The sequence below is a fragment of the Oryx dammah genome, unplaced genomic scaffold, assembly GCF_014754425.2.
Source record: "Oryx dammah isolate SB20612 unplaced genomic scaffold, SCBI_Odam_1.1 HiC_scaffold_13, whole genome shotgun sequence".
NCBI lineage: Eukaryota > Metazoa > Chordata > Mammalia > Artiodactyla > Bovidae > Oryx > Oryx dammah.
Window position 1 is genome coordinate 21,451,368 of NW_024070197.1, and position 20,797 is coordinate 21,472,164.

Consider the following 20,797-nt stretch of genomic DNA (forward strand, 5'->3'; position numbering starts at 1 on the left):
GGCAGTTGTCTAATCTCTTGGGCACGAATCCTTTTCTGGGGATTTCTCCTTGGGTGGACCTCTCTCTTCCCGCCATCCGCGACCCCCAGCGGATCTGCCTAGTTTCTGCAACGCGGGTTGGGAGACTGGGGATTGATGACCGAGCCAATCGGTTTGAGTTAGGCGCCAAGGCCCTCGGTGGCGCAGCCAATTCCCCAGCGTCCCGGACTGGGCCCTGGGGGATCCCGCGCTTCCCCCGCGCCCTCGAAAAGTGGCGTCGGGTCTGGTCACTGTCCCCGCGGCGTGCGCTCAGGAGCCTTAGTTACACCCACGCGCTGCATGTACGCCCACGGTTCCAGACAAGAGGCTGAATCCCCAACCTGGGTCTCGCTGCGAGACGCCCCTGCGCCCCTGGGCTGAGGCTGCAACCGCGCCCAGATTAAGCCCCTGAGGCTGGGAGGGGGACAAGTGAAGAGCCCAGGGGCTTGAGCTCGCAGCTCCGCCAGCTTCGCCAAGGGCTAGTGCTGCGCGCTGCCAGTCCGAAGTCGGGGCGGGGCCGGGGGCGTGGTCTCTGCGGGCCGCGCCAGGTCTGCAGGGCTCCAGGCCAGGCCTCAGGGGGGGCTGGAGGTGGGGGGGGCGGGGAAGGGGGGGGGGGGGCGGGGCCGGGCGCCCTCTGGGACCAGCGCGCCGCTGAGCTTCAGTCAGTTCTGCGCTCCTGTGCCGCCAGCATGACGGACGCGCTGCTGCCCGCGGTCCCCCAGCCGCTGGAGAAAGAGGGCCACTGCTACTTTCGGAAGGTGGGCGGCTGTGGGCGGGTGGGGAGTCCGCGAGCTCCAGACCTCTTTCCTTCCAGGCTGTGGAAGGGGCTGCGGAGCGCGGGGCCGGGGTGGAGCAGGCCGGAAGGGGGAGGGGGCGCACTGGCCTGGGGCGCTCTCGCAGGAGGCTCGCGGTGAGGGGTGCGGCGGCCGTGCACCCGGCGGCCGAGAGCAGGTGACTTCCGGAGCTGGGAGTGGGGGGACGTCCGGGCCGCCCCGCGCAGGTGCCGGCGGAGGACTGGGCCAGGAGGGGCTCTCGGAGTCGCCCCCGCCGGCCGGCCCGCGCGCTTGGGGAAGGGACGGTTCCTCGAGCGCTGGCACCCTTGGCGTCGCGGCGCGTGGCGACGCGAGCCCAGCTTCCACCCGAGCGCTTGGCCGTGGCGCGTGGAAGTGGAGCCGTTCAGGAGGGTTGCCGTCCCCTCTGCTTCCAGAATGCTTCCAGTGTAAGCCTCTTGGACTTTTTAGAGGGCGGGAGGGGACCTCGGGCTTCGTCTCCTCTGCGCGCGGCAGACCTGAGGGCAGCGGTCTCGCCCGGTTTCCACTTTACGCTAAAGCGGATTTACCCGATTGCTGTAGAGACCTGCGGCGAGTGCGGCTCCGCGGGAGCTCGGTGCATACGGTGGCCTCTCTCCCTGAAGTTAACAGTTCGTCGCTCAGCCCCTCAAAAGAGGCCCAACCCACGGAACGGGGTCGCTGGGATGCCGGCAGGTGGCACGGCCTGGGCTACAAAGATGTTTTTGAATCCGAAGTCACCTTCCATCCTTCCTTGTCTGTCCCAGCGAGTCTAAAAATAGCCTTTGGGGCTTGGCCAGGCGGGACTGGGTGGGTTGAGAAGTTGTGTGTGTGTGTGTGTTTTTAATAACTTCTATGACCCAAGGCAAAGGGCGTAATTATAAACAGGGCAGTGAAACTGTTTCCCACAGAACAATCAATTCCTAATTGTTCCAAGCCTAATGATCGAGCCAGTGAAAACGCTCTGGGCGGCTTCCTCCTTCTCCCTTGACTCTGCCTCAGGGCGTTTTTTGCTCTCTGGTGAGCAGCAATGTCCCTCCGGGATGGGCAGGAGAAGATTCTGGGGACCGGTGAGGACAGAGTTAGAAAAATTCTTTTTGGTTAAATTGCTTTTAGCATTAAAAAAAAAAAAGTAATTTTAAGGTGTATTTAAGAGAAAAGATGTCATCACGGAATTACAGGATTAAAACTTCTAATTATGTGCGGCATTTGGGACAGAGGATCCACAGGCCAGGGAATCCTGAGATCTTAGCCCTAGGGCCTCAGACCCTGACTGCCACCCCCCTCCCCCACCCTCAAAATTGCAGTGTAGCCTCCAGCCAGTGGCTCCCCCGTTCTGAGACTTCATTTCCTCCCCAAAATTGTTTGTCTTCTGAACAGGTGGATGTCTGGACCATCTGGGGGAAATGACAGAGGAAGGGGCAGAGGAGATGGTGAACACCTGCCAATGTTATGTTCCTTGGTCTTCCAGAACAGGTTTTCCTGGGGAGGATATGCATAGGACAGGGTGGAAGGCCAGGGAGCTGTGAACAGATGCAAAGCTTGAGTGTTTTTCAGGTGGTTTCTCCAGTGGTAGATAAGAGGATCGTGGGTGCAAAATACGATGAATCACTGGTTTGCAGTTAGAAGCATCTCTTCTGAAAATGAGACCTTGTAATGATCATTGTGTTACATCATACTAGTCCAAAGAATGTTCCTAGTACAGGTTAATAAAAGGCATTGATTGGGAACCTTCCCTGAACAAATGCTCCTTGAACGACAGGTAGATGTTATGCAGGTGAAGGAGGGGAGAAGAGGAGTAGAGGAAACACTGGAGAAGGCACTGGATTGTGAACACTTGTGAGTGAGCCCTCAGGGGTGTGGAGTTGTAATGGGGAACCAGGCCTTTCGGGGGTCACGCATCCTGGATGCAGGGAAAGGGAACCTGGGGTCCTATCAAAGTGCTTCATTCAGGGCCAGACGTGTGAGATCTGTGTCACAGAAAGACCACTTTGAAAGCTGAGAAATCAGTAGGTGAGGGGTGGCAGAGAGGCCAGGGTGGAGCCAGGCAGGGAATGTGGAGAGTTAATCCTCATTGTCTCTGTCCTACTCTGATAGGGACTACTGATGACTTTTCAGTAACTTAAAGTACTAGGTAAACACATCCTCACCACCTATCCTTCCCACCAGCTTGTACCCCTAAGTCAAACATGGCATCCAGATTGGAGGCAGGGATCCCATTGTGGGCTGTGGAATGAAGAGGGCTTGAGCAAAGGCAGTCAGCAGGGATTGGAAGAACGAATGGACCAGATATGGTGGGAAAGGTGCTGCTCAGCGGAGTCCAGAATGTCTGCCTTCAGTGTCTGGGGGGATGGTCAGGGGCCTCAGTGAGCTGGGGTAACCAGCAAGCTGAGGTAGAGGCAGTGGACTTGAGGCCCCCAAGAGTTATCCGAGTAGTGGTCCCTGTGGGGAGTCCACTCAGTGGGCCCAGCAGCCACGAGAGTACCCGTGCTGGAGTTGCAGCTTTGAGGTGCCCCAACGTGGAATGTGGTGGGATATTGTGAAAAAGGACCCAGTACAGAAGAGAAGAATACCTTCGCTTAAGGGACAGGTAGAGAAATGGTAAACAAGCCCAGAGGGTGACAGTTTCAAGGCAGCTGAGAGAAGAGATCTTTCTAGTAGAGAGATGAGGCTGACAAGTCAGAAGAGCCCTGGAAAATCCTAGATGTAGTCCTTTAGGGGAGTGGCCCCAAACTGTTTTGGCACCAGGGACTGGTTTTGTGGAAGATAATTTTTCCACGGACCAGGTCTGGGGGCGAGGGTGGGAGGGGCTCCAGGGGGCAGGGCATAGGGATGGTTTTGGTATGATTTAATTTATTGTGCACTTTATTTCTATTATTATTACATCAGCTTCACCTCAGATCATCAGGCATTAGATCCCAGAGGTTGGGGACCCCCTGCTTTAGGGGGTTCTTGGTAAATGAGTAGGTGGAGAATTGGGGGCAAAAGTCAGTGTGGGGGATGGGGGAGTACAGGGGGAAGAAGGGCAGAGAAAATAGTTGCTGGAGGGGTATGGGAGAGAGAAGAAGGCAGGTTTGTTTAGAATGAGGAGGGAGGTCTAGGGACTTTTGAAAGCTGAGAGTGAAGACATTGGGATGGTGTGAAGATTCAAGGGAGAGAGCGACAATAGCTGTCATAGCTGTCAGAGGTCCCAACCAGTGAGGACTGGAAACAGCTGGGGCACATACTGAGTGGATGAGCCAACTGGGGGCAGGGAGTGAGGACCCCGAGACTGGGGTGTTCAGGGCAGGGCCCCCTGTCCTGTCTTTGGGGATTTTATGCACACTTACCGGGTCAAATTAGTTTCCAGTCAAGTCAGACTTCTTCATTCTTATTCTGTTTATCCTACCTTCCCTCTCTATCCTCCCTTTTTTTTTTTTTTTAAATGATTTATAGAACTCCCCTGGTGGTCCAGTAGTTAAGACTCTGTGCTTCCAACACAGGGAATATGGGTTCGATCCCTGGTTGGGGAATGAATATCCTATATGCCGTGTGGCACGGCCAAAATTAAAAAATAAAAATCACTTGTTTATTTGGCTGCACCGTTTCTTAGTTGTAATATATGGAATCTAGTTCCCTGACCAGGGATCAAACCTGGACCCCGGGCCTCCAGCCACTAGACCACCAGGGAAGTCCCTGTACTTTTCTTGAATGTGCCATTCTATTCTGTTCATTTAAAAAGCATTTATTGTGTGGCAGCAAGCTGTGAGCCTGATGGCTCTCAGGTCTAGGGGTACACTTTACCCTAACTCACTGTGGCTCCTGTGGCAGTTCATGAGTGAGAGAAAGTCGCTCAGTTGTGTCCGACTCTTTGCGACCCCATGGACTATGTAGTCCATGGAATTCTCCAGGCCAGAATACTGGAGTGGGTAGCCTTTCCTTTTGGGGGCCCCATTTCCTGGGATAGCTCAGGCCATGCTTGACTAGACAATTAGCCTCTTTGGCTGTAGTTCAGGGAGCAAGAAGTGGGGGAGGTGGGAGTACATGGTCCATATTCAGAGCTGAATTGTGTAACTTGTACACAAAATGAAGATTAATTGCCTGAAAGTCCTCTCTGCTTGCTGGTCCTAGACCCTGCATGTATGAGACAATCCTTGCAGAGAAGGAAGCCCACTGGCAAGTCAAGGTCTTCTTGGGGTTTTGCGGGATGTGGCTATACAAAGCTGAGGACACGGATTCAGTTGGGCGCCAGGTCAGACATGGACACCCCCTGCACAGACCTGGCCTCCTGGGTGAGCAACCTGGGTGGGTGGGTAGGTGGGAGTGTCTCTGAATTAAGAACATACAGAAAGTACCAAATACTTTCTGGTCTGTCACATGTCACAGTATGTTTCTCTCTTCTCTGGTTTCTCATTGTTTTTTTCTTTCTTTTTTTAAACTAATATGTTTAAATAGAGGTACAGTTCTATACAAATAATTAATAAATTACTTTCTTAAAAGAAGGACCCATGGAAATGGAGTTTCTTTTTCCCAGACAGATTTCTATGCTCAGCCTAATGTGTCTTGGAAGAATGTGTGTTTTGGCCAGGAGTTAATGCAGAGTAATACACGTTACCAAGACGCTGCATGCTGAGAGCTGACCCTGTCTCTGGGGCTCTCCGAGGCCCGTAATCCTAAAACGCACAGGAAGATCTGTTCTTGGCCAAGAGAAAACCAGCTGGAGAAAAATCAGACAAAGATGTTTCCCAAGGCTGTTGAAAAGACCTAAATGAAAGGGCTTAGCAGTATATGGAAGAAGAGAGTTGGTACAAAGTACAGCATTGTGAGACCTTATCTCTGCCTCTCCTTCCTCTGGGAACACTAATGGCCTGAAATGAATTTAGCTCCATTGTTTTTACCCAAGAGCTGGAGGAGAAGTTGTTTTTTATTCACAGAAGCCTTCATTCTGGACAGGGCTCTAGGGTTCATTGTGCCCTGGTTTATGGGCCCTGTTTACTCTGGATTTCCTCGAGGATCCGGCAGAGAAGGAAGGAGAATTTTTTTTTTTTTTATCAGTGGCTCCTCTTAGGTCTTCCTCTGCACCATTCATCTTAGTGAAGTATAATTTCCTGTTAGACACGTGTATGCTTTATCTGTCTGCATCTGCGTAGGGGAACATGTGCTGAGGAGCCCAGGCTGGGTCGTGGGGTTCATCCACTCCATCTTTACTGAAGGGTGATGATATCTCTCCAGGTGTTTGAACCCACCCTTGGAGCTTTTAATCCTTCCCCAGTGGGGGTGGGGGAAGGAGGAGGTGTAAAAGTTTGTGATGCTATCTGCTCCCCATCCCCCACCCACCACCCCACCATGGTCTGAGCCAGATCCTAGAGGCCAGGCTGGATCCAGGTTGAATATGACCTTAGTGAGAGTCTGACCGGCTTCAATGGTGCACACCCGCAGCCCAGGGGGCGTGGTTGACCAACATCTCCTCACCTTTCAGTATGGCCAGGAGCGGGTCCCCTGGCAGAAGCAGGGTTTTAGGTGACTCAGAGGAGAGTCAGCACCATAAGCTGTAACACTGTAAATGTCGCTTGCTTCCTGGGGCTATTTGGACAGATTCCAAGCCGCCACCTGATGATACAGAGCATTGGCTTTAGCCTGATCACCACTTCCTCCTTTGGCTCAGGTACTGGAGTCTCATGACGCAAAGGCTGCCTTGGAGGTGGCCATAAAGGACAGAAGATCCACAGGTGAAGCGCAGCTCGGCCAGCCCGAGCATCAGACTGAGTGTCTGCAGAGCAGGCAGCAAGGGTTGCCAGCCTGGGGTGAGCTCTCCTGCCTGCAGCACCAGGAACCGGGAAAGATGCAGGTCCTCCTGGCCTTGCGGGTCAGACCCACAGAGTTCGCTAGGGCCATATGCCTTAGAAAATTCCGTTTCTGTTGGGTTCTAAGAGGAGAAAAGGACAGGGGATCAAAAACTGCCACTTCAGAACTAGTTTGTTTTTTGCCAGTATTATTACATTAGAAACGTAACAGGAATTCCCTGGTGATCCTTTCACTACTGAGAGGAGCCAGGTTAGATCCCTGGCCCTTGAACTAAGATCCTATATGGCAATGGACAAAAACAAGCAACAAAAGAAGTAAATTGTTTTGAAAAAAGGTAATTATAGAAGTGTACAAAATCACACACATACCAGCCCTGGTCTAGATAAGAACTGTAAACTAATAATGAATATATCCTGTGTGTGTGTTAGTCGCTCAGTCATGTCTCACCTCACGGACTGTAGCCCGCCAGGCTTCTTTGGTCCATGGAATTCTCCACGCAAGAATACTGAAGTGGGTACCATTCCCTTCTCCAGGCGATCTTCCCGACCCAGAGATCGAACCCACGTCTCCTGCATTGCAGGTAGATTCTTTACCATCTAAGCCATCAGGGAATACATTCTACCAGTTGAAATAAATGGGTCGCTAGTTGGTTCTGAAAATACATTTGACTCACAGAAATGTTGTGATCACGAATCTTTGTAGAGCGGCACACACTTTGTACCCACACAATAGGTGTCTGTGGATTTGTAGAAGTGACTGAATAAGCTCATTCAGGATTATAGCTACATTTTGGTTCATACTGTGACCCCTAACCCCGTGTGGATGGATGGGGACGCTGGAGGGAGGCACCTGGCAGAGATTTTGGAAGGGCAGGAGGCCTCTTTACAAGTGCCAAGTTCGTGTTTTAATTTTTATGGACTTGGAAGAGGTAGATTCAGTTCATCCAAACTGCCCTGAATCGCCAGTGTGGTGAAAAGTTAAATTAGATGTATTTTTGTGTATTGCAGGGTATCACATGCTATTTCTGTGCTTGCTGGTTGTCAGTTTCTGGCTAACTTATAAACAAACAATTGTGCTTTCCAGAGCTTGGTGGTTGAGTGAGGGATTGCATAATCCTAGGAAGGAGTGAGAGAATGAGAAAGGCAAAGAAAATAACTCCGCGCGCTAGAGAGGCAGCCAAAAGCACCCCGTCTTCCATGCCCTGTGTGAGGGTCTCTAATCAGGAGACCCTGCCTGGTCACCTGTCACTCAGTCTCACTCCTGACCTGGAGACCCCAAGTTCACACTGTGCCCTCAGTTTGCTGGAAACATATCTACATGTGTGAGTTTTATCTTTGGCTGTGTGGAAGAAGGGCCTCACTGGTTCTCTGGGGTGTAGGGGGAGCCAGGTGCCAGGCACTGCCTAGAGCAAGTCCCCCGACCCTCCCTCCACCCCGCCCCTCCTTTTTGGGAGGAAAGATTCCTCCAATGCCTGTGTCTGCCTTCCCAGTGACCTGGCCTGTCTGCCTTTTCTTTGTCAGTCTCTGCAAGTGTAGGTTGAATAGCCTTTCCTTTCTTCCAAACCCACTGCCTCTGGTGTTTGCCTAGGTCCTGCTCTTTGTGTGTGTGTGTCTGTTTTTACTTTTTACTTTTTTGGGGGGTGGGGGAGCCACGCCACGCAGTGTGCAGGATCTTAGTTCCCTGACCAGGAATCACACCTATGTCCCCTGTAGTGGAAGTGTAGAGTCCTAACACTGGACTGCAAGGAAGTCCCTAGATCCCGCTCTTTTTGTTTGCTTGTTTTTGGTTATGCTGGGTCTTCTTTGCTGTGCGCAGGTTTTCTCTAGCTGCAGAGAATGGGGGCTACTCTTCATGGCGGTGCAGAGTCTTCTCATTGTGGTAGCTTCTCTTGTTGCTGAGCACGAGTTCTAGAAGCATGGGTTTTAGTAGTTGTGACCCATGGGCTTTAGTTGCCCAGGGCATGTGGAATCTTCCTGGACCAGGGATTGAATTGGTGTCCCCTGCATTGTTAGGCAGATTCCTTGCCACTGTACCACCAGGGAAGTCCCCTAGATCCTGCTCTTAAATACTTGTTTCCCAGCCAAACAACTTGATTATTCACAAAGGACATGTGCATGTATATTAACAAAGTTTTTACTCTGGATGAACTTACTCTGGTTAGGACTTTTTCTTAGCTGCAGTTACCAGGAAATCTATTCCCAAATGGTTTAGGCAAATAAGCACACTACGTGTGGTTGTTGTCATTCAGTCGCTCAGGTCAGTTTAATGGTTGTTGTCGTTCAGTCGCTCAGTTGTGTCCAGCTCTTTGTGACCCTGTGGACTGCAGCACACCAGGCTTCCACGTCCTTCACCATCTCTTGGAGTTTGCTCAAACTCATGTTCAGTGCGTCAGTGATGCCATCCAACCATCTCGTCCTCTGTCGTCTCCTTCTCCTGCTTTCAATCTTTCCCAGCATCAGGGTCTTTTCCAGTGAGTCAGCTCTTCGCATTAGGTGGCCAGTGCTGGAGCTTCAGCTTCAGGATCTGTCCTTCCAGTGAATATTCAGGGTTAATTTCTCTTAGGATTAATTTCCTTCCCTGCTAGCTCAGCTGGTAAAGAATCTGCCTGCCATGGAGGAGACCCCAATTCAATTCCCAGGTTAGGAAGATCTGGTGGAGAAGGGATAGGCTACCCACTCCACCATTCTTGGGCTTCCCTGGTGGCTCAGCTGGTAAAGAATCCGTCTGCAATGTGGGAGACCCAGGTTTGATCCCTGGGCTGGAAAGATCCCCTGGAGATGGGAATGGCTACCTGCTCCAGTATTCTGGCATGGAGAATTCCATGGACTGTATAGTCCATGGGGTTGCAAAGACTCGGACATGACTGAGTGACTTTCATTTTCACTTTCCTTTAGGACTGACTGGTTTGATCTGGTATGGTACATTCGTACAATGGAATTCTACTCAGCAATGAAAAGGAACAAACCACTCATAAATATAACAATATGGATGAATCCCAAAGCAATCTATTGAACAAAATAAGTCAGACACAGAAGAATATATACTATATAATTCCATTTATACAAAGTTCTAAAACATACAAAAGTCTAGGATGATAGAAACCAGAGTCTTGGTTGCCTTGGAGAATGACAAGAATTGTATATTATATATATATATATATACACACACATATATATATATGTATATGACTGTATATATATATGTGTGTGTGTGTTTGTGTATTTTTGTCCAAAGTCATTGAGCTATGTACTTTAAAATCTGTGTATTTTATTATGTGTAAATCATACCTCAACTTTTATTATTTTTAATTTTATTTATTTTGGCTGTGCTAGGCTTTTCTCTAATTGGAGCGAGTGGGGGCTACTCTCTAGGTACAGTGTGCAGGCTTCTTATTGCGGTGGCTTGTCTTGTTGGGGAGCGCAGGCTCTAGAATGCAGGCTTGGTAATTGGGGTGCACAGGCTTAGTTGCCGTGTGGCATGTGGAATCTTCCCGGATCAGGGATCAAACTCATGTCTTCTGCATTGTCAGGTGGGTTCTTTGCCACTGAGCCACCAGGAAAGCCCTCAATTTAAAAAAAAATGGTGTAGGCAAGAAAGGGAGTGCATTTGGCTCCTGGAACTAAGAAGTCCTGAGGAACGGCTTCAGGCCTGGCTTGATGTAGGGCTCACATGTCGCCCAAGACTCAGTTTCTCAGTTCTGCTCGCCCAGGTTAGCTCCGTTTTGGGGAAGACACTCCCTCGCTCTGGTAACGTGGCTGCAGCCGCCCAGTCTCAGCATCGCCCTAGATTCAGGGCTGGTGGGGGAAAGTGAAGACCTTTCTCTGATGGGCTCTGGTTGTCCTATGGCAAGTGCTCGCCTTGAATCAGACCCGAGGTGAGTTTGGTTTCCAGTTGGCCAGGCATGAGTCAGAGGTCCTTCCCCTTGGAGAGGAGGTGTGGGAGCATGAGTCTGCCAGCCTGACTGTTATGGGCTACAAGGTGGGAGAGTGGGAATTGGGTCACTGTGGCCAAAGGGTGTGCGTGTGTGATGTCAGGCAGCCCTCAGCCGGGAACCAGGAGAGGGAAGCCTGGGAACTGATAGGTGCGCCGTCCCGTTATCCCCACACATTCCTGCTGCTCTGGCTCAACTCAGAGTGGCAGAAAGGACGTGGGCTTAAAGTCCTTCTCCTACCCTTACTGTGTCCAGCATTTTTTTTTTTTTTAATATTTATTTTACGCAAACTCTTGGTTGGGGCAGGTGGGATCTAGTTCCCCGATCAGGGGTCAAACCCACGTCCTCTGCATTGGGAGCATGAAGTCTTAACTAACCCCTGGACCACCAGGGAAGTCCCCTGCCTTTAACATCTTGAGTAGCTCACTCATCCTCCAAGCTTTAGAATCGTGGAGTCCAAGATGCTGTACCAGAGCCCACGTGGGCTGTCCAACACATGGGAGACCCCACTAAGCTAGTGAGAAAGGTGAACTTTCACTCCGTACTTGCTTTTCTCGGGTGTTGGCAGTTGGACCATCCTTCCGTGTGTTGAGACGAACGCCCTTGCCCAAGCCTTAGTCTGGTCAGGAAACTGACAGACTATAGTGGACAGACTCAGGTTCACTGTAAGACTTATGGACAGTGATCCTAGAGGCCAGGGCAGTTCATTTGCTCCCCCGACCCCGTCCTCAGTTCCCAGGCCAGGCCAGTCTGACGGGTGCTGCCTAGGTCCTGGGCACAAGCCTGCAGTCCAGTTTGGAGCAGTGCTTCCTCCTGTTGAGATCCAATGAAGAACTTAGGCGTGACTGTGGGTCCCCACTAGCAGAGAGCCCCCGTGGCAGGGGCCAGTAGATAGCAAGCAGCCTCTGTGATTCCAGGGCGTCTTTCTGACAATCTCAACCCAGATTCATCTCTCAGGGCTCTGGGTAGTTTCCAAATAGCCCTGTGGGTGTGTCTGGTGTTTCCAACAGGCCCAGCATTCCTACCTGTCAGTAAAAAGTAATGTGATTTGGGGTCCAGTCACTCAATCAGATCTAATCCTAAGCATTCCTATGTCTTATCTGGAAACTTGACCCCACATCTGTGGGCTGGTTAGGGTGTAGCCATTCCAGGCCTGCCAGACGCTGGGTGAGGTATGGGAGCAGGAAAAAGTTCTTATCCTTGAGCTGGAATGGCTGCTTATCAGCTCTGGGAATGTCCATAAAGGAATTAGTTATTAAGGCTTCTCTGTAAAATAGAACACAGCCTTTGGTGAACCATGTAATTTTAAGTCAGATCAAGCCACCCCTTCATAGTAATTCTGGGAAATAGAAACGAAAGAGGCCTGCAATTATTTTAGCCCTGTAATATTGTTAGCTTAATATTAAAGACATTTTAATCTTAGGTCTGATTTTCTGATTTTTATTTTCAATCAGGGGTCATTTAATGGTGTGAAAGATGTTAATTTTAAGACTATTCCAAGTCAGATTGTGACTATCTGTGTAATTTGAATTTGGGAAGCTGCGTGGGGGACAGGTGGGGGTGGCCACCTGCTACATTGTTGTTGCTTAGTTGTTGAGTCGTGTCCAGCTCTCTGCGACCCCATGGACTGTAGCTCCCTAGGCTCTTCTAACAGTGGGATTTCCCAAGCAAGAATACTGGAGTGGGTTGCCATTGCCTTCTCCAGGGGATCTTCCCAACCCAGGAATTGAACCTGCGTCTCTTGCATGGGCAGGCAGATTCTTTACCACTCTGCCACCTGCTGCAATGGGAGAATGAGAAATCTTTGTGGAAGGAGACATGTAACAACTCTCTTCTGACTCAGTGGTCCAAAGGCGGCTAATATGGGAATCCCTGAGAAGCCTGGGGCTGCAGATGACCCATTTCTTCCTCCTTGGGGTCAAGGCCATGGGTGTGGCTTGGGCAGAGGTGTGGGAGGCTAGGTATGTGCAGGGGTGCAGTGACAGTGACCAGGCAGTGACGCAGAGAGAAAGGGCAGTCGCCTCGCCAAATACTGCCTACCAGCCACTCCCAGGGTGTGAGCATAAGCCCTGTCAGTGGGCAGAGCTCAAAGATATGCTTTACAAAGGAATGGAACCTTCAGATCCCTGGGCTTCTATTAATACCTGCTGGAGTGGGAAGAACACTATTAGATTAAAAGGAAACTTTTTGAATCACTTTGCTGTACATCTGAAACTAACACTATATAGTAAATCAACTATAATTTACCAAACAAAAGGGGGGAATTCCTTGGCAGTCCAGTGTTTAGGATGTGGCTTCTCACTGTGGTGGCCCAGGTTTGATCCCTGATGGGGAACTATGTGCCCGAAAGCTGCTCAGACAAAAAAAAAAAGGGGGGGGGGGACTTGTTTTTTCTGATATTAAACTTTTCACAATGAAACATTGATTATAATCTAGAGACTTTTCTGTTGGTCTGATGGTTCAGACTCCATGCTCCCAATACAGGAGGCATGGGTTGGGTCCCTGGTCAGGGAACTAAGATCCTGCATGCTGCGCAGTGAGGCCAAGAAAGAGAGAGCAACTGGAGGCTGGATTTGGCACATGGATCTTAAAAAAAAGGGGGAAACTTTTTTCCTGATCTTGAACTTTTCACAGTGAAACATTGATTGTAAACTAAATACCCTAGGAAATAATGGACAGAGAACACAGACAATTCTCTAGAAAAAAACAATTTAACAGATCAATAATATAAGAAAAAAAAGTGTTTACCTTCACTAATAACAAATGCAAATTGGGAGAATAGGATATCAATTTGGCAAAGATTAAAAATACATATCAACTCAACAACAAAAGACAACCTGGCTTAAAAATAGGCAAGAAACCTGAATTGATCTTTCTCCAAAGATATACAAATGGCCAATAAGCACATGAAAAGATGTTCAACCTCATTACCCATTAGGGAAGTGCAAAGCAAAACCACAGGGAAATACCACACATCCTAGGTTGGCTATAATAAAAAAGACAATAACAAGTATTGAGGAGGATAAGGGTAAATTGGAGTCCTTATCTACTGCTGGTGGGAATGTAAGATATTGTAACCACTTTGGAAAAGAGTTTGACCTCAAATGGTTAAACGTAGAATTAACCATATGATGTATGACTATGACATAGGAGAATTAACCATATGACATAAGAGAAGGGAGTGACAGAGGATGAGATGGTTCAGTAGCATCACCGACTCAATGGACATGACTTTGAGCAAACTCCGGGAGACAGTGAAGGACAGGGAAGCCTGGCGTGCCGCAGTCCGTGGAGTCGCAAAGAGTCAGGCATGACTTAGAGACTGAACAGCAACAACCACCATTTGACACAATATTCCACTTTTAGATCTATAGCCAAGAGCAAGGAAGACATTCATTCACATAGAAACTTCCACGGAAGTAAGCAGCCCTATTCATAAGAGCCCACGGTGAAAAACATCGCCCAGTGTCCTTTAACTGATGAATGGATAATGAATGTGCATATCAACTGGAGTGTTAGGGACAGAAGTGAAGTACTGATATGTGCTGCACTGTGGATAAACCTTAAACTAAGTGAAAGAAGCCCATCGCAACAGACATTCCATCATATGGAATGTCCAGATTAAGCAAGTCTGTACAGATAGAAAGTAAGTTCATGGTTGCCTAAGGCTAGTGGGGAACCTTTAGTTGTGGCATGTGACATCTAGTTCCTCAGCCAGCAACCCTGAACCCATGTCCCTTGCAGGAGAAGCCTGGAGTTCCAAATGCTGGACTGCCAGGGAAGTCCTGAGTCTTGATTTTCTGATAGGCCAACGCTGGCCATGGCATTGCATACATGCTGTTCCTGCGGTGGGGGGGGGAGGAGTGTGCTTTGTATGATCCTTCATACATAAGGAGGCCTGCACTTGGATTCCTCTCAGCTCTCTTTTTCCCAGTGATCTGGCTATGTGTCCTTATTGAACCTCTGTCGTAAATGTCAGCTGTGAGTGCAACTGTATGTTGAGTCCTGCGAAACTCCAGTCATGTGGCTGGTCTGGAGAACTCCTGACACAGCCACTAATGTGGAAAGTAACAATGTGCATATAAAATAGGTGGGCAGGGGCTTTCCTGGTGGTCCAGTGGTTAAGATTACATGCTCCCCATGCAGGGGGCCAGGGTTCAATTCCTGGGCAGGGAACTTGATCCCTCATGCTGCAAGGAAGAGTTCGCATGCTGCAACTAAAGGTCCCACATGGTGCAATGAAAGTCAAAGACCCTGCATGCCACAACTAAGATTTGGTACAGCCATATAAATAAATAAACATTAAAAAAAAATCTTAACTTCTTAAAAAAAAATTGAGTAGGAAAGAAATTCCTACTCACTTCAGAGTCAATTCTCAGTGCCTGTTTTGGCATTGTGTTATGGTGAATGACTTTTATTTTCTTTTTTACACTTTTTGGCATTTCATGTATTTTCCATGTTAATGTTACTTTTATTTTCAGAAAAGATGAGTATTTAAAAAATTTTTTTCTGTTGTGTTCAACATTTGTCGTCATTTTTAGAGTGGCTGATCTTTAAAGGGACTTCTCTTTGTTTTCTTTCCCTTAGGGTTGCAATCCCCTTGCACAGACTGGCCGGAGCAAACTACAGAATCAGAGGGCTGCCTTGAATCAGAAGATCTTGAAAGCCATGCGGATGAGAACAGGAGCTGAGAACCTTCTGAAGTAAGTGTCTGCTGGCTCTGCCATCTCAACTGGGAGCCCGGCCTCTCCTGAGGCCTATCCATCTATTTCCTAAACTCCTCGACCTGCCAGACTTCCTGTCAGCTCTTGATTTTAGCTTTGAGCCTCCTCCTCATTTCTGGTACCTGGAACAGGCCCTGTCTCACCTAGAGGTTGGTTGTGTTAAAGACAGGTATTTTATGCAGCCTGTGTGGTGGGGGTGGGAGGATGATGGGGGAGGTCCAGTTATCCTATTCTTGTTTGTTTTCCCCACTTTCTTGGGACCCACCTGTTTTCTTATGCCTGATCTACAGTCACTTCTTGCTGAATATTTGTTGAATGTATAAAGAAAAGGAAGAGAAAAGGAAGGGATAGGAACCTTTCTGTTGCCAGCATTCATCTTTGTAATGAGAGGGGCCTCCTAGGCCTGGGGCTCTTGGGACACTCATTATTATGCTCTGGTGGTAACATAGTTAATTTCTCAAGCATAGCACTCAGTGAAGCCTTACCTGTAGACTTTCTTCTGCAGAGTTCTGGGGTAGCTCTTGCCAGCCCCATGCCACCTTCTGCACTGTGTACGGGAGGCAGGCACTGTGTATGCTACCAACTTACTGAGACAGATGCCTCCTAGAGCCCCAGAAAGAGATGGGGAGTGTTTGCTGGGACCTGGAACCTGGAAAGCTGGCAGGATATGGCTAATGGCTGTTTTCAGTGCGTCAAGTTCACTCTTGGAGGCCTTAAGGAGCCCAGGATGCTTGGAGGCTGCTGGGCAAAGCCAGATACATCAAACCAGGTGTTGGTAAAAAAGCTACAAGACTCATGGTCACAAATATGTTTGAGGAGTATGGTCCGCTCTTCCTTATGAGCTGCTTACCTGAGCACTCAGTGAAGAGAGGAGGAGGGTTTCTCACCATGAACTTGGGGTAAATTCATTAAAAAATTTTTTTTTCCTCAATTTTATTGCAATTGAATTGCTGTACAATGTTGTGTTAATTTCTGCTGTACAGAAAAGTGAATCAACCATACATATATACATATCCCCTCTTTTTGGAGTTTCCTTCCCATTTGGGTCACTGCAGAACATTGTGTAGCCTTCTCTGTGTTATATAACCTATACAGTAGGCTGTTATTATCTTTTTTATATATAGTATCAGTAGTGTATATAGGTCAATCCCAATATCCCATTTCATCCCACCCTCCTCCTTAAGTTCATTTCTGAATCAATCTGTTCCTTAGGGAAGATCTGTGAGGTATGAAGTAGGAGAAAAGAAAAACCCAGGACAGCATGCCCTGCGTATACATTTTAAGGGATGAGGAAAACGCTGTTAGGGGCTCTTGGGAGCTAGGCAGGGTAGAGGTGACTCCTTCTTGTCACACTATACTTTCAACGTTTGAATGTCCTTTTCCAAAGTGTATGGATTACGCTTATGCATTTTTATTGTGAAATATCCAGAAGAATTGTGAGAGGCCCAGAAGAATAATGTAAGTGACCCACTGCCCCTGGGTCAGAACGACAGTGCTGTGCCTGTGCTGGTTTCGTGACTCGTGGACTAGCAGACAATGCAAGTCCCGGGTGGCCAAGTGTCTGGAACCTCTTCTCCAGCTACTTCCCCAATGGGGCGGAAGGGAGACTGTTCCTGGAGGAGACTGGGGACAATGCTGTAACACGTCACCTTTTGAAATGTCTGACCATGTCCCTGTCCCTAGAGAAGCCTGGACCTGGGAGTTGTCAGGTCTACTACGCAGCAGACCTCATCAGCCAGGGCAGCTCAAGAGAGCCCCCCGATTTTGGGAGGACTTGCCATGCGCTGAGCTTGACATGCTGAGGGCCCTGCTGGTGTGTTTTGTAGCCTTGGGTTTTGGTTGACACCTTGCCAGGCCAGCAGTGCAGTTGAGGGGGGCGGGTGGGGTTGGGTGCCTGTCCGTTCACCCAACAAATGGATTTGTTGAGCACCTGCTAAGTGGCAGGCATGCCTGAAATGCGAAGGGATAAGGCTGTGAGCAATTCAGACAAGGCCCTGCTTTCCTGATGCTTAATCTCTCTTGGGGGAAGCTTAATACACAAGCAAACAAATCCGCTCACGTCAGGAGGTGATGTTTTCCAGGGCACCAATGAAAGGGAATTGTGACAGAGGGTGACGCAGCGTGGTGTGGCCTTGGAGACCGAAGGTGGTCAGGGAGGCCCTTTTTGGCCAGGGCACTTGGCGTTGCTAAGGTGGGGACTAGGGCGGTTTTGTCTGCCTTGCTCTGTGAATGACACCAGCAAACAGCCCCTCTGAGGCTCGTTGTCAAGTCCGGTGTTGAGCTGGCAGGGGTGGGGGTGGAGTACGGGTGGTTAATGATTCTTGCAGTGACCTAAAAGTTCAAAGTGCTTCTCTCTGGAGAATTTTGTTGGAGGAAACCCTAAAGGTATTTATTAATCTGACTTAACTGGCACCAACCGTTTCCCAAAAACAAATAGGGCGTTTAGCCAAGCACAGCCCTGGCCCGTGGGTGTCCCTGGCTGGCCAATTAGGGGGCTGTCCCTGCCAGCAAAGGGTAGTCAGAAAGTGCGCCCTGCTGTGCTGTCTGTCTGTCTGTTTTCAGGTTCCCAAATGTTCTGCCACAGCCTCCCGATGAAGGTAGAGCAGATGGAATGTTTGGGGGAGGTTGTGTTTGGGAAACTGATCCTCAAATGCAGAAATGGGAAGGTCCCGGTCCTTATGGGCATCAGTAAGGGAGCTTTGAGGCTGGGCGGGTGTTGTGAGAAGCCAGGTTTTATAGGCTGCGAGCAATTCAGGCGAGACCCTGCTTTCCTGATGCTTAATCTCTCGTGGAGAAGACCGACTCTGGTCCATATCGGCCAAGAGTCCATGAGCTTCCTGGAATTTGATTTGGAAGATAGCAGGTATTTTAAATGTGCCTTTTCAGGCTAAGCAAGGACAATATCCTTTCTCTTTTCCTAGCTCCCTTTCCTCCCTTGAGAAAAAGCTGGGGTAGTCATGTGATGATGTTTCTCAAAAACAGATGGTCTTTGTGAAACTCAAAGCCAAGTTGTCACACAGCTTAATTTTAACTAACTGGTTCTTTGAACAAGGGCAGTCATTTAACATCTTGGGCTTTAGGTTCCCTTCTTGGGGCCAGGAGGGCCTAGAAAAGAGTGAAGGGACCAGTGCTGTGAGGCAACAGGGAGTGGTAGGGACTGTGGTGAAGAGCAGAGCATATACTCTTTGGGTGGGAGGGGTCGGGCAACTCCAGTGCGGCCCATATGGAGCGCAAGGGCTAGGGTTGCCAGATCTTCAGTTTTGCTTGTTTCTTTTTTCAGGAAAAGCCAGAGATCTGACTCCCCTCCCCACCCTCCCACCCCCTACCTTTTAAAAATCTTCTGATAATTGAATTTTAAAATATTGGCAGCTAGTTCAAGGGGGAGGAAAACACCCTGAGAGTCAAATAAGCAAGTCCCATGGACTTCCAGTTTGTGACTTCTGAACCGGAGGGTAATGAAGTCCTGGGACACGGGTAACCTGGGGTACACTGGTCTGTATGAGCATGATTTGAGGTTCATGACTGCTCACACTATCAGTTCTGAGGGGGGCTGATGGCTGAGCAGGGGGATGTATGAGCCAAGGCCTTGGGGCCGTCTGCCTTCCTGCACTGAGAGGTGGGCTGGGAGCAGATATGCTGATCTGCTGCCTTAGCCGGGTGGCCACATGGGAGCACTGGGCAGTGCTTACTCTAGTCTCCCTGAATCCCTGGTAGAGCAGGATTTGGGGTCAGATGGATTAAGGCCACACAGCTCCAATAAAGTCTCTGAAGCTGGCACAAGCCTGTATTGCCTGTCAATAAGCCTGTTCCTAGAGGGACATTTTACTAAAAGACTTGGGAGAAAAATATTACACTAAAATAAACGGACATACATGGGTCAGAATGCAAATTCACGTACACCTTTAAGAGAAAACATGGGGATGTTAGAGAAATTTTGGACTTGGGGCAAAGAAGCCATATATCCCATGGGACATCTTAATGGTGGAAAAGGTCTCAGAAACTCCGACTTGCGGGACATGTGTGGATGTGGTCAGTAGCCACAGCAAATCATTGAATGTGGCCCTCCTTTCCCTGTTCATACATGGTGGGTTGATCACTCAGATTGAGTAAGTGGGATACCTTTTAATTCTTCTGCAGCATGTGTAGGCTGTTTATGAAAAGCCCAAGGAAGTAGGGGCTTCCCTAGTGGTTTGGACAGTAAAGAATCCACCTGCAGTGTGGGAGACCCAGGTTCGATCCCTGAACCAGGAAGATCCCCTGGAGAAGGGAATGGCTACCTACTCCAATTTTCTTGCCTGGAGAATTCCATGGACAGAGGAGCCTGGCGAGCTACAGTCCATGGGGTTGCAAAGAATCAGACATGACTGAATAACTAACACTTTCACTGTCAAAGGAGTAGGCCTCTCCTTGGTGGGCCAGACCAGAAGGTAGACCCAGGACAGGAAAGGGCTAAAACACCCTTCTGCTTCATCCTGGTTGGTCTCAGAAACTCTTTTGGCTATGACTTCAGTTACCAGATAACAGGCATCTCAGAGGAGGAGTACACACAGGCGAAAGCTGAGAAACCCCATGTTCTTCCAAGAAGACCCCTGGAGAGGATTCATTTTCACCCAGAAAGGCAGCCCAGGTGCAGAACATCAGTGTTGAAGGGACCAAGGTTCTGGTTCTTCATTCCTGATTTGGGCCAGCTCCTCCCCCAGCCAGTGCACAGGGGAGCTGGCACACACACCATATTAAACTGATGGCGTCTTATGGAAGAAGCACCCCCCTTCACCAGTGAATCCATGGAAAATCATGATCTGTATTCGGAACGGTACACACTATAGAGTTGATTTCTGAATCAGCGTAGTACCCTAAGGTCAGCACTGTGGAAGCGCACCCTGAGGGCCCCTCCTGGCCACCGGCTTTTTCCAGAGTGACCCATGATCTACTTGAAGAGGCCCACATCCAAAGAGCAGCTCACTGAGTTGTTGTAAATCCTTAAGCTCAAGTTGTTGCCAAGTTGAAAAGAAGTAGGAGATCAATATACACAGCTGGGAAAAGCAAAGTGCCAGCATATTTGGAGGTTCTTCGGGTATTTGGTTGGAGGTCTTAGGGCCTATATTGTCATATTTAAGTTGGACCCATTCTGTTGCTAAGAACCAGCCTCTCCCCGACCCGCACCTCCCCACCTCCACCACCCGCCGCCCATACCATTGGCTCGGAACAGTAATCTTGACTCTGCCCTTTGTTCCTTCATAACCTGAAATTTGTGAAGCCTCTACCATGTGAAAAAAGGTTTCAGGAGAAATACAGAGTGATAGTAGGCAAAAAGGTCTTGTCCCTCCAGGAATTATAATTGTTTGTCTTGCCTCACTATAAAATGTATTTGAGGGACTTCCCTGGTGGTCCAGTGGTTAAGAATCCCCCCTCCAACACAGGGGATATGAGTTTGATTTCTGGTTGGGGAACTAAGATCCCACATGCCTCGGAGCAACAAAGCCCAAGCAAGTTACAACTAGAGAGCCCGTGAGCTCTAGAGCCCATGTGCTGCAGCTAGAGAAAACCTGCAT

The 20,797-nt window shown here is 49.1% G+C and overlaps 1 protein-coding gene across 1 annotated transcript in view; it reads left to right on the forward strand.

Annotated features, from left to right (window-relative positions):
- Positions 1 to 645: 645 nt before the first annotated feature.
- Positions 646 to 20,797, forward strand: part of RHPN2 (rhophilin Rho GTPase binding protein 2) — a 70,570-nt gene continuing 50,418 nt past the window's right edge. The window contains exons 1-2 of the mRNA XM_040253163.1: positions 646 to 776; positions 15,109 to 15,224. Coding sequence (XP_040109097.1) covers positions 708 to 776; positions 15,109 to 15,224 — 185 coding nt within the window. The 5' untranslated portion in view covers positions 646 to 707. The remainder of the gene's footprint in view (positions 777 to 15,108; positions 15,225 to 20,797) is intronic.